Below are 12,405 nucleotides of genomic sequence, written 5' to 3'. Positions count from 1 at the left end.
TTCTTCTACTAGGGGTAGTTAGATTCTCCGGCTGGCGCTTGTCATCTAGAATCAACGTAGGAATGATCCCCGGCTACTTCTAGTGTTGGCGTTAGGAGTAGATATATGGTCAACCCAGTTACCACTGCCCTATGAGCTGGATTTTTGTATCTTGCAGACTTCCACGTTCCTCTGAGACCCTCGCCATTGGGGTCATAACAGAAAACAACATTTAATACGCCCGAGGGCCATTTTGAGTACCTGGTGATGCCATTCGGGCTTTCTAATGCTCCATCTGTCTTTCAGTCCTTTATGCATGACATCTTCCGAGAGTATTTGGATAGATTCATTATTGTATATTTGGATGATATTTTGGTCTTTTCGGATGATTGGGAGTCTCATGTGAAGCAGGTCAGAATGGTGTTTCAGGTCCTTCGTGCTAATTCTTTGTTTGTGAAGGGGTCTAAATGTCTCTTCGGAGTTCCAGAAGGTTTCCTTTTTGGGCTTCATTTTTTCCCCTTCTACTATCGAGATGGATCCTGTTAAAGTTCAGGCCATTTATGATTGGACTCAGCCTACATCTGTGAAGAGCCTTCAGAAATTCCTGGGCTTTGCTAATTTTTACCGTCGCTTCATCGCTAATTTTTCTAGTGTTGCTAAACCGTTTACTGATTTGACCAAGAAAGGTGCTGATGTGGTGAATTGGTCCTCTGCGGCCATTGAGGCTTTTCGGGAGTTGAAGCGTCGTTTCTCTTCGGCCCCTGTTTTGTGTCAGCCAGATGTTTCGCTCCCTTTTCAGGTCGAGGTTGATGCTTCTGAGATTGGAGCAGGGGCTGTTTTGTCTCAAAGATGTTCTGATGGCTCTGTGATGAAGCCATGTGCTTTCTTTTCTAGAAAGTTTTCGCCTGCTGAGCGTAATTATGATGTTGGCAATCGGGAGTTGTTGGCTATGAAGTGGGCGTTCGAGGAGTGGCGACATTGGCTTGAGGGAGCCAAGCATCGCGCAGTGGTCTTAACGGATCACAAGAATCTGACTTATCTCGAGTCTGCTAAGCGGTTGAATCCTAGACAGGCTCGATGGTCGCTGTTTTTCTCCCGTTTCAATTTTGTGGTTTCATACCTTCCGGGTTCTAAGAATGTGAAGGCCGATGCCCTTTCAAGGAGTTTTGTGCCTGACTCCCCGGGAGTTCCTGAGCCGGCAGGTATTCTCAAAGAGGGGGTAATTCTGTCTGCCATCTCACCTGATTTGCGGCGGGTGCTGCAGGAGCTTCAGGCTGATAGACCTGACCGTTGTCCAGCAGAGAAACTGTTTGTCCCTGATAGATGGACTAGTAGAGTTATCTCTGAGGTTCATTGTTCGGTGTTGGCTGGTCATCCTGGGATTTTTGGTACCAGAGATTTGGTGGCTAGGTCCTTTTGGTGGCCTTCCTTGTCGCGGGATGTGCGTTCTTTTGTGCAGTCCTGTGGGACTTGTGCTCGGGCCAAGCCCTGCTGTTCTCGTGCCAGTGGGTTACTTTTGCCCTTGCCAGTCCCGAAAAGGCCTTGGACGCATGTTTCTATGGATTTTATTTCTGATCTCCATGTCTCTCAAAGGATGTCGGTCATCTGGGTGGTTTGTGATCGCTTCTCTAAGATGGTCCATTTGGTACCCTTGCCTAAATTACCTTCCTCCTCTGATTTGGTTCCACTATTTTTCCAGCATGTGGTTCGTTTGCATGGCATTCCGGAGAACATCATGTCGGACAGAGGTTCCCAGTTTGTTTCAAGGTTTTGGCGGTCCTTTTGTGCTAAGATGGGCATTGATTTGTCTTTCTCTTCGGCTTTCCATCCTCAGACAAATGGCCAAACCGAACGAACTAATCAGACTTTGGAGACCTATCTGAGATGCTTTGTTTCTGCTGATCAGGATGATTGGGTGACCTTCTTGCCATTGGCTGAGTTCGCCCTTAATAATCGGGCCAGTTGGGCTACTTTGGTTTCGCCTTTTTTTTGTAATTCTGGTTTTCATCCTCGTTTTTCTTCAGGGCAGGTTGAGCCTTCGGACTGTCCTGGTGTGGATTCTGTGGTGGACAGGTTGCAGCAAATTTGGACTCATGTAGTGGACAATTTGACATTGTCCCAGGAGAAGGCTCAATGTTTCGCCAACCGCCGTCGCTGTGTTGGTCCCCGACTTCGTGTTGGGGATTTGGTTTGGTTGTCGTCTCGTCATGTCCCTATGAAGGTTTCTTCTCCTAAGTTTAAGCCTCGTTTCATTGGTCCTTATAAGATTTCTGAAATTCTCAATCCTGTGTCGTTTCGTTTGGCCCTTCCAGCTTCTTTTGCCATCCATAATGTGTTCCATAGGTCGTTGTTGCGGAGATATGTGGCGCCTATGGTTCCCTCCGTTGACCCTCCTGCTCCGGTGTTGGTCGAGGGGGAGTTGGAGTATGTGGTGGAGAAGATTTTAGATTCTCGTATTTCGAGACGGAAACTTCAGTACCTGGTCAAATGGAAGGGCTATGGTCAGGAGGATAATTCCTGGGTTTTTGCCTCCGATGTCCATGCGGCCAAGTTGGTTCGTGCCTTTCATTTGGCTCGTCCTGATCGGCACGGGGGCTCTGGTGAGGGTTCGGTGACCCCTCCTCAAGGGGGGGTACTGTTGTGAATTCCGTTCTCGAACTCCCTCCTGTGGTCATGAATGGTACTTCGGCGAGTTCTGTCCGTGGACTCCCTTTGGTGGCTGTGAGTGGAACTGCTGGTTCTGAGGTTGCTTCCTCAGCTGCCCTCGTTTGCGGCTAGGCTGGTTTCTCTATTTAACTCCACTCATATTGTTACTCCATGCCAGCTGTCAATGTATCTGTACTGGTTCAGATCTCTCTCGGATCTTTCTGATGACCTGTCTACTCCAGCAGAAGCTAAGTCCCTGCTAGTTCATTTGTTGTTCATTGTGTACTGAATATATTTCTTAGTACTTGCTAAGTTCTAGTCCAGCTTGCTAACATGATATTGCCTTGCTAGCTGGAAGCTCTGGGTTGCAGAGTGGCACCTCCTCACCGTGAGTCGGTGCTGGGGTCTTTTTGCACACTCTGCGTGGCTTTTTGTAGATTTTTGTGCTGACCGCATAGATCCCTTTCCTATCCTCAGTCTATTTAGTAAGTCTGGCCTCCTTTGCTGAAACCTGTTTCATTCCTGTGTTTGTGACTTTCCTCTTAACTCACAGTTAATATATGTGGGGGGCTGCCTTTACCTTTGGGGAATTTCTCTGAGGCAAGGAAAGGCTTATTTTCCTATCTTTAGGGGTAGTTAGCTCTTAGGCTGTGAAGAGGCGTCTAGGGAGAGTTAGGTACGCTCCACAGCTATTTCTAGTGTGTGTGTTATAGGATTAGGATTGCGGTCAGCAGAGTTCCCACTTCCCAGAGCTTGTCCTGTCTTTTAGTTTAACCATCAGGTCATTCCAGGTGCACCTAACCACCAGGTCCATAACAATCCCCATTCTTGAACAAACTCTTCAAAATCTAATGAATTATAACTAGAGATGATCAAATAGCTTCGGATAAGAGTTTATCTGAATAGCTATAGCGCTTACTGAATATCTGCATCCTGAACCCGGATACCTGGATCGCTCCCGATAATCAGCTGTTCAGCGCCACAGCTGCATGTGTAGCGGCTGTGTGACAGTCACAACACATGCATGGAGAGCCTGTGTGTTGGGCTCTCCATGCATGTGTTGTAATAGCTTACATTAATACCTCATCGAGGTCATACTCGAATGTTTAACACTAACTTAATATTAACAACCGTCAACTTGTGTATTGTTATTATTGAACGTAATTGTAATGTTCTGTTTTCATATCAATGTTTCTTACCTGTTGTGTCTTATTATGGGTGTTGGTATCACACAAGTGAGGAGCCAACCAAATTCTGCCAAGGTGTGCAACAAAGGACCATAGTCTGTTTTAATGTCAGATCCCTAGAAAATAAATAAGATAATTCCATAATCTAAATAAACAGAACCACATGAATCTAGATTTATTACTGCAGATAATCACGTTCTTAGTTATTTCGGATAAACCCTAATTGCATGATACTGCAACATAATTTAAAATGCATAATGAAGATTCTACTGGGTGTTGAAATTGTTCTACAGGATTTTTGACTTTGTCACCGAGAATCTGGGGACTGTGAAGACCAGGGAAGATGACTTGCCTTGACACCATTCTTATTATACTCTCTTCACAGAGGGTGGCAGTTCTTGCAGTAGTGGTCCGAGCTAGTACAGCAGTGGCTCATTCGAAGTCGTTCTATTAATTGTATTTATATGACTAATATTACGCAATACCCAGATAATCAGATTCTCTTTAGAATGAATCAGCCTTAAAAGAAACCCCAGCAAATTGTTCTCCGGTCCAGTCACTTAATGGTTTCAATAAATAAAAAAAGAAGGTCTGTAAGTAGAGAATCTTGCAGCTAAAGGAGAACAGGGTGGAGGTGCAGAATATTGGGGTCACGGTCACCTGACGGACACCTAGTGGCCAATACTTACACCAAACACTGACTTTTTACCAGTGCAGCTAATCAAAAAGCTTTTAGGCTGTGGGCATTGGCCGCGGCACCATGTGACTCAGCATGTATAAATGCCGGATCACATAAGCTGCTGTCATTCTGGTCTGATTAGCATAGGAACAGGATGCAGATGGAGTTAGTGACAGTGTTAGGTTCTGTGTGTGCGCACTCTGCAATAAAACCTCTGTGTGTACTCTGCAACTATGTCTGTGGGAGTACAGTGACAAAAAGTCTCAATGTGTACTCTGAGCCCATTTTTGTGGAAGTAGTGTGCCTTTAAGCCACTTGTTTTACAATGCATCTGTGTCTGTGAGAGTACTGTGCGTAAAAACAAAATTTTCTATTCTGCACCCGTGTCTGAGGGCGTAATGTGTCTTTAAGTCACTTTTTAGACTCTACACCCGTGTCGGTGGGAGTATTGTGCGTAAAACAAATTGTTCAACTCTGCACGCGTGTCTCTGGGAGTAGTGTGACTTTCAGCCACTTTTCCACTCTGCACCGATGTCTGTGGAAATAGCATGTGTAAACACAAATTGTTCTACGCTGCATCAGTGTCTGTGGGAGTAGTGTGCCTAAAGAAATTTTTCTACTCTTCACACCCATGTCTGTTGGAGTAGTGTGTGTAAAAACAAATTGTTCTACTCCGCACCTTTGTTTGTGGGAGTAGTGTGCCTAACAACAAATTGTTCTTCTCTGCACTCGTGTTGATGTAATTAGTTTACCTTTATGTCACCTTTTCTACTCTGCACCCGTGTCTGTGGGAGTACTGTGAGTAAAAACAAATGTTTCTACTCTGCACCTGTGTTTGTGGGAGTAGTGTCTAAAAACAAACTGTTCTACTCTGCACCCATGTCTATAGGAGTAGTGTGCCTATAAACAATTTTTTCTACTCTGCACCTGTGTTTGTGTGAGCACTGTGCATAAGAACAACATTTATCACTCTGCACCGATGTCTGTGGGAGTATTGTTCCTAAAAACAAATTTCTCTACTCTTTACACCCATGTCTGTAGGAGTAGTGTGCCTTTCAGCCACTTTTCTACTCTGCACCCATGTCTGTGGGAGTAACATGTGTAAAAACAAACTGTTCTACTCTGCATTTTTGTCTGTGGGAGTGGTGTGCCTCAAAACCTAAAAACAAATTTTTCTACTCTTCACACCCATGTCTGTTGGAGTAGTGTGCGTAAAAACAAATTGTTCTACTCAGCACATTTTTTTGTGGGAGTAGTGTGCCTAAAAACAAATTGTTCAACTCTGCACTTGTGTTTGTTTAATTAGTGTGCCTTTATGACACTTTTTCTACTCTGCACCCATGTCTGTGGGAGTACTGTGAGTAAAACAAATGTTTCTACTCTTCACACCCATGTCTGTTGGAGTAGTGTGCATAAGAACAACATTTTCTACTCTGCACTCATGTCTGTGGGAGGTGGGAGTATTGGGTCTAAAAACAAATTTTTCTATTCTGCACACGTGTCTGTGGTAGCAGTGTGCCTCTAAGCCACTTTTTCTACTCTGCACCCGTGTCAATGGGAGTATTGTGTGTAAAAACACATTTTTCTACTCTGCACCTGTCTGCGGGAGTAGTGTGCGTAAAACAAATTGTTCTACTCTGCACCTGTGTCTGTGGGAGTGGTGTGCCTTTAAGCTAATTTTTCTACTCTACATCAGTGCGTGTGGGAGTAGTGTGCCAAAAAACAAAATGTTCTACTCTGCACCCATGTCTATGGGAGTAGTGTGCCTAGAAATAAATTTTTCTACTCTGCAACCATGTCTGTGAGTGAACTGTGCATAAGAACAAATTTTTTTTCTCTGCACCCATGTCTGTGGGAGTATTGTGCCTAAAAACTAATTTTGCTACTCTGCACCTGTGTCTGTGGGAGTAGTGTGGGTAAAAACAAATTGTTCTACTCTGCACCCATGTCTGTGGGAGTAGTGTGCCTAGAAATACATTTTTCTACTCTGCACCCATGTCTGTGAGAGCACCGTGCATAAGAACAAAATTTTTTACTCTGCACCCATGTCTGTGGGAGTATTGTGCCTTAAAACAAATTGTTCTACTCTGCACCATGTCTTTGGGATGTGTGGGCTTTTATGCCACTTCTTTCACTCTGCACCCATGTCTGTAGGAGTACTGTGCATAAAAAACACTTTATAAAATGAGAACAGCATCAAATAGGGGACGGAACGTGGCCACCGAGCTGCTAGTGGTGATGGTGAAGAAGATGATGTTGGTGGTGTAGCTGTTAAAGGGAGAGGATGCCATCATTCTGTTCCTACTACATGCCCAAATGAAACACCTTCCTCTGGTTCACACAAGCAACAGGATGTTCAGTGTCATTTTGTAGGGCCGAGTACTGCTTTTTGTAGGGCCGAGTCCTAGACCTCACATGGAGTGAAGGCTATCCCAGTGATATGCGCCATTCGAAGGAAGAGGAGGTGGTCATGCTGCCCCAGCAGCACAGCAAAAGAGGGAGCAGTGTGCAAAAGCACGGCCAGTACGTCGGTTGTTAATGCCCATCAGGCTGAGCTGAGGAAATGAGCAAAATAAAGCCAGCTCAGAGGAGCTTCATGGCGTGACATTTCTTCAGCCAGTGTGCTAATGAGAAGACACTGGTGGTTTACATGCTGTGTTGTCAGAGCCTGAAGCGAGGCATAAATCTTTTGAACCCTGAGCACCACCTGCATGACATGGCATTTGAATTCCATGCAGGAGGTGCAGTGTAGTACACACCTTAAAAAGTATGTCTGAGCCTCCTCCCTCTTATGCGGCGATCTCATCCTCTTTCTTCTGCTCACGATCACTGATCAACAGGGCTACCTGCCTCCCCAGAAAGAGAGGATGTGACAGCATCACTATCACCACCAGAAGTGTCACCCAGCATCTCCACACCGTTCCATGGAAGTGTTCAGCTCTTCATCCTCCAGAGCCTGGAGAGAAAGAGGAAATACCCCCTTACCCACCCACGAGCCATGGTCGTGAATGACAACATTTCCAAATTTCTGGTCATTGAAATGCTGCCATTCTGGCTAGTGGAGACAGACACCTTCAAAAAACTGATGGCTGTGGCTGTCCCGTAGTATGTTGTTCCCAGCCACCACTACTTTCTAGGCATGCAATCCCTTCCCTGCACATACATGTTGCGGACCAAATCAGGTGTGAACTGCACAACGCCATCAGTGGCAAGGTCTACATAACTACCAATACGTGGACCAGTAAGCATGACCAGGGACATTGCATCTCCCTAACTGCCCACTGGGTAAATGTAGTGGCGGCTGGGACAGAGGCGGAAGGCTTTCTAGCGCATGACCTACCACCACCGAGGATTTCTAGATTTTTTTTCTCCAGGTTTCCACCGCCTTCTCATCCAGTCACAGTAAGACCTGCACCACCAACTTCATCACAGGCAGGGGTAAACTACAGAAAGCTGATGTGAAACTCATCTGTTTGGGAGACAAATCCCACACTGCTCAGAAACCAGGGCCGGACTGGCCATAGGGCACTTCTGGCAAATGCCAGAAGGGCCGGTGCCAGTGGTGGGCCGCTCAATCCGCCGCCCCCGCCGTCGCATTCAACTATACCGGCGTATAGACGCCGGTACAGTTGAATGCAATGATGGAGGAGAGAGCGTCTACAGACGCTCCTCTCCCATCATTCCCCGCTCTGCCTCTGACACTGCGGGTGCGCGATGACGTCATATCATCGCGCACCTGCTGTGTCCCGGGCAGACTGCAGCTGCTGAGACAGGAGCAGGAACCAGGAAGCAACGCTGGGCACGAGGAGAGGTGAGGAGAGTTTTTTTTTTTTTTCTGGACTGTGGGGCCATTCTCGGAGGAGGTGAGGGGAGGAAGAGAAGAGATGTGGGCTGTATATAGTTCTCTGTGGGCTGTGCTCTGTGCTGTATACTGCTATGGGCTGTATATAGCTCTCTGTGGGCTGTGCTCTGTGCTGTATACTGCTGTGGGCTGTATATAGTTCTCTGTGGGCTGTGGTATATAGCTCTCTGTGGGCTGTGCTCTGTGCTGTATACTGCTGTGGGCTGTATATAGTACTCTGTGGGCTGTGCTCTGTGCTGTATACTGCTGTGGGCTGTATATAGTTCTCTGTGGGCTGTGCTCTGTGCTGTATACTACTGTGGGCTGTATATAGCTCTCTGTGGGCTGTGCTCTGTGCTGTATACTACTGTGGGCTGTATATAGTACTCTGTGGGCTGTGCTCTGTGCTGTATACTGCTGTGGGCTGTATATAGTTCTCTGTGGGCTGTGCTCTGTGCTGTATACTGCTGTGGGCTGTATATAGTTCTCTGTGGGCTGTGCTCTGTGCTGTATACTGCTGTGGGCTGTATATAGTTCTCTGTGGGCTGTGCTCTGTGCTGTATACTGCTGTGGGCTGTATATAGTTCTCTGTGGGCTGTGCTCTGTGCTGTATACTACTGTGGGCTGTATATAGTTCTCTGTGGGCTGTGCTCTGTGCTGTATACTACTGTGGGCTGTATATAGTTCTCTGTGGGCTGTGCTCTGTGCTGTATACTGCTGTGGGCTGTATATAGTTCTCTGTGGGCTGTGCTCTGTGCTGTATACTACTGTGGGCTGTATATAGTTCTCTGTGGGCTGTGCTCTGTGCTGTATACTGCTGTGGGCTGTATATAGTTCTCTGTGGGCTGTGCTCTGTGCTGTATACTGCTGTGGGCTGTATATAGCTCTATGTGGGCTGTGCTCTGTGCTGTATACTACTGTGTGCTATATATAGTTCTCTGTGGGCTGTGCTCTGTGCTGTATACTGCTGTGGGCTGTATATAGTTCTCTGTGGGCTGTGCTCTGTGCTGTATACTGCTGTGGGCTGTATATAGTTCTCTGTGGGCTGTGCTCTGTGCTGTATACTACTGTGTGCTCTGTGCTATATATAGTTCTTTGTGGGCTGTGCTCTGTGCTGTATACTGCTGTGGGCTGTATATAGTTCTCTGTGGGCTGTGCTCTGTGCTGTATACTGCTGTGGGCTGTATATAGTTCTCTGTGGGCTGTGCTCTGTGCTGTATACTACTGTGTGCTCTGTGCTATATATAGTTCTTTGTGGGCTGTGCTCTGTGCTGTATACTGCTGTGGGCTGTATATAGTTCTCTGTGGGCTGTGCTCTGTGCTGTATACTGCTGTGGGCTGTATATAGTTCTCTGTGGGCTGTGCTCTGTGCTGTATACTGCTGTGGGCTGTATATAGTTATCTGTGGGCTGTGCTCTGTGCTGTATACTGCTGTGGGCTGTATATAGTTATCTGTGGGCTGTGCTCTGTGCTGTATACTACTGTGGGCTGTATATAGTTATCTGTGGGCTGTGCTGTATGCTACTGTGGGCTGTATATAGTTATCTGTGGGCTGTGCTCTGTGCTGTATGCTACTGTGGGCTGTATATAGTTCTCTGTGGGCTGTGCTCTGTGCTGTATATAGTTCTCTGTGGGCTGTGCTCTGTGCTGTATACTACTGTGGGCTGTATATAGTTATCTGTGGGCTGTGCTCTGTGCTGTATGCTACTGTGGGCTGTATATAGTTCTCTGTGGGCTGTGCTCTGTGCTGTATATAGTTCTCTGTGGGCTGTGCTCTGTGCTGTATACTACTGTGTGCTGTATATAGTTCTCTGTGGGCTGTGCTGTATATAGTACTCTGTGGGCTGTGCTGTATATAGTACTCTGTGGGCTGTGCTGTATATAGTACTCTGTGGGCTGTGCTGTATATAGTACTCTGTGGGCTGTGCTGTGTATAGTACTCTCTGGGCTGTGCTGTATATAGTACTCTCTGGGCTGTGCTGTATATAGTACTCTCTGGGCTGTGCTGTATATAGTACTCTCTGGGCTGTGCTGTATATAGTACTCTCTGGGCTGTGCTGTATTTAGTACTCTCTGGGCTGTGCTGTATATAGTACTCTGGGCTGTGCTTTATATAGTTCTCTGTGGGCTGTGCTGTATATAGTTCTCTGTGGGCTGTGCTGTATATAGTTCTCTGTGGGCTGTGCTGTATATATTACTTTGTGGGCTGTGCTGTATATATTACGTTGTGGGCTGTGCTGTATATATTACTTTGTGGGCTGTGCTGTATTTATTACTCTGTGGTCTGTGCTGTATACTACTGTGTGGTCTGTGCTGTATACTACTGTGTGGTCTGTGCTGTATACTACTGTGTGGTCTGTGCTGAATACTGCTGTGTGGGCTGTGTTATCTACTACGCGAGCTGTGCTATAGTATGCAGGCTGTGCTGTATACTATGCGGTTTGTGCTATATAATATGCGGGCTTTGCTATATACTATGGGGAGTATATTATATTCTATGGGGAGGCCATGTTATGTACTATGTGGCTGTGTTATATACTATTGTGGGGGTATATTATATTCTATGGGGGAGGCTGCGTTATATACTATGGGGGGCTGCATTATATTCTATGGGGGGCTACATTATATATTATGGGGAGGTGGGCTGTATTATATTCTATGGGGGTTACATACTCTGGGGTGGCTGCATTATACTCTGTGGGGTGGCTGCATTATACTCTGGGGTGGCTGCATTATACTCTGGGGTGGCTGCATTATACTATATGTGGGCTGCATTATACTGTATCGAGGACTATGGGGAATACGTTATACTATATGAAGAACTATGGGGTGCATTATACTATGGGAAGTGAATTGTACTACATGGATGACTGTGGCGGTGCATTATACTATATGGAGCACTATGAGGATTGTATTATGCTATATGGAGGACTATGAGGATTGTATTATGCTATATGGAGGACTATGAGGAGTGTATTATACTATGTGGAGGACTGAGCAGTGTATTTTAATATATGGAGGACTATAGGGAGTGTATTATACTATATGGAGGACTATGGAGCACATTATAATATATGGAGGACTATGGGGTGTATTTTACTAAACAAGTAAAATGCTGCATATTCGGATTGTTTTGGCTGGAACAAAAAGCCTTGTTGTCAGCAGCACATTGCCAGTGTAAACTGTAGATGTGCTGCTGAAAACATGATACTGTATGGTGATCTATTAGTGATCGTTCTGTCTCATCATTATTCCTCAGCTGGTGGAAAGAGGCCGGGAAACAAGCGTTGAACAACTTCAGTATTGTCGATCAAACTCGTTTAGCGGCCTGAACTCAGCGCACGTAAATACAACAGAAAGGCTTCTGTGTGATGTGCAATATGTTAGCATTTGGGGACCCATTTTAAACTTTGCCTAGGCGTAGGGCCCCACTTTGCCTAAAACCGGCCCTGCCTACAAGTGTACAAAGATATTATACAGTCACCATGTGACAAGTGGGCCTGTGTAACTTCAAATGCCAGGGCTGAATTTTAGTCCCAGTCCGGCCCTGTCAGAAACTGTAGATGGGGAACAAACAGCAGACAGGAGTGGTTGGTGCTGTGAACCTAAAGCCCGGTCTGGTGGTGTGCAATAATGGGCAAAACCTTGTAGCAGCTCTGGACCTAGATGGTTTGATACACATCCCTTGCCTGTAGAATATCCAGAATTTGGTGGTGCAGAGCGTCTTTAAAAATTAGCCACATATTTCAGAGCTGCTGCTGAAAGTGTGGGCAGTGTTTGCGCGTTTTTGGCGTTCTCACCCTGCTGTTGCTCATGTGTCTTTGCTGCAGCGTCACTTCTGCCTTCCAGCTTACTGTTTCATATACTGTACGACATACCAACAAGGTGGAACTGTACCTTGCATACGCTGGAGAGACTATGAGAGCAGCAGCAGGCAGTAGTGCAGTTTCATCTGCAGCACCACACATGGGTGCGTTGCTCTGAGAAACAACACCACTTCACCACCAATGAGTGGGCTTCAATACTATACTGCTTCTATGCCTGCTGGAAAAAACACTTCAGGTGATGATGGA

The 12,405-nt window shown here is 46.1% G+C and overlaps 1 protein-coding gene across 2 annotated transcripts in view; it reads right to left on the bottom strand.

Moving 5' to 3' along the window:
* RFTN2 (raftlin family member 2) overlaps positions 1-12,405 on the bottom strand; it is a 203,782-nt gene that overhangs the window by 42,406 nt on the left and 148,971 nt on the right. For both annotated transcript variants that reach the window (XM_077275392.1, XM_077275393.1), the window contains exon 7: positions 3,825-3,928. In XM_077275392.1, coding sequence (XP_077131507.1) covers positions 3,825-3,928 — 104 coding nt within the window. The remainder of the gene's footprint in view (positions 1-3,824; positions 3,929-12,405) is intronic.

This window comes from Ranitomeya variabilis, chromosome 7, assembly GCF_051348905.1.
Source record: "Ranitomeya variabilis isolate aRanVar5 chromosome 7, aRanVar5.hap1, whole genome shotgun sequence".
Lineage (NCBI taxonomy): Eukaryota > Metazoa > Chordata > Amphibia > Anura > Dendrobatidae > Ranitomeya > Ranitomeya variabilis.
The sequence above is the reverse complement of the archived record's forward strand: the minus strand, read 5'-3'. Positions and strand labels throughout refer to the sequence as shown.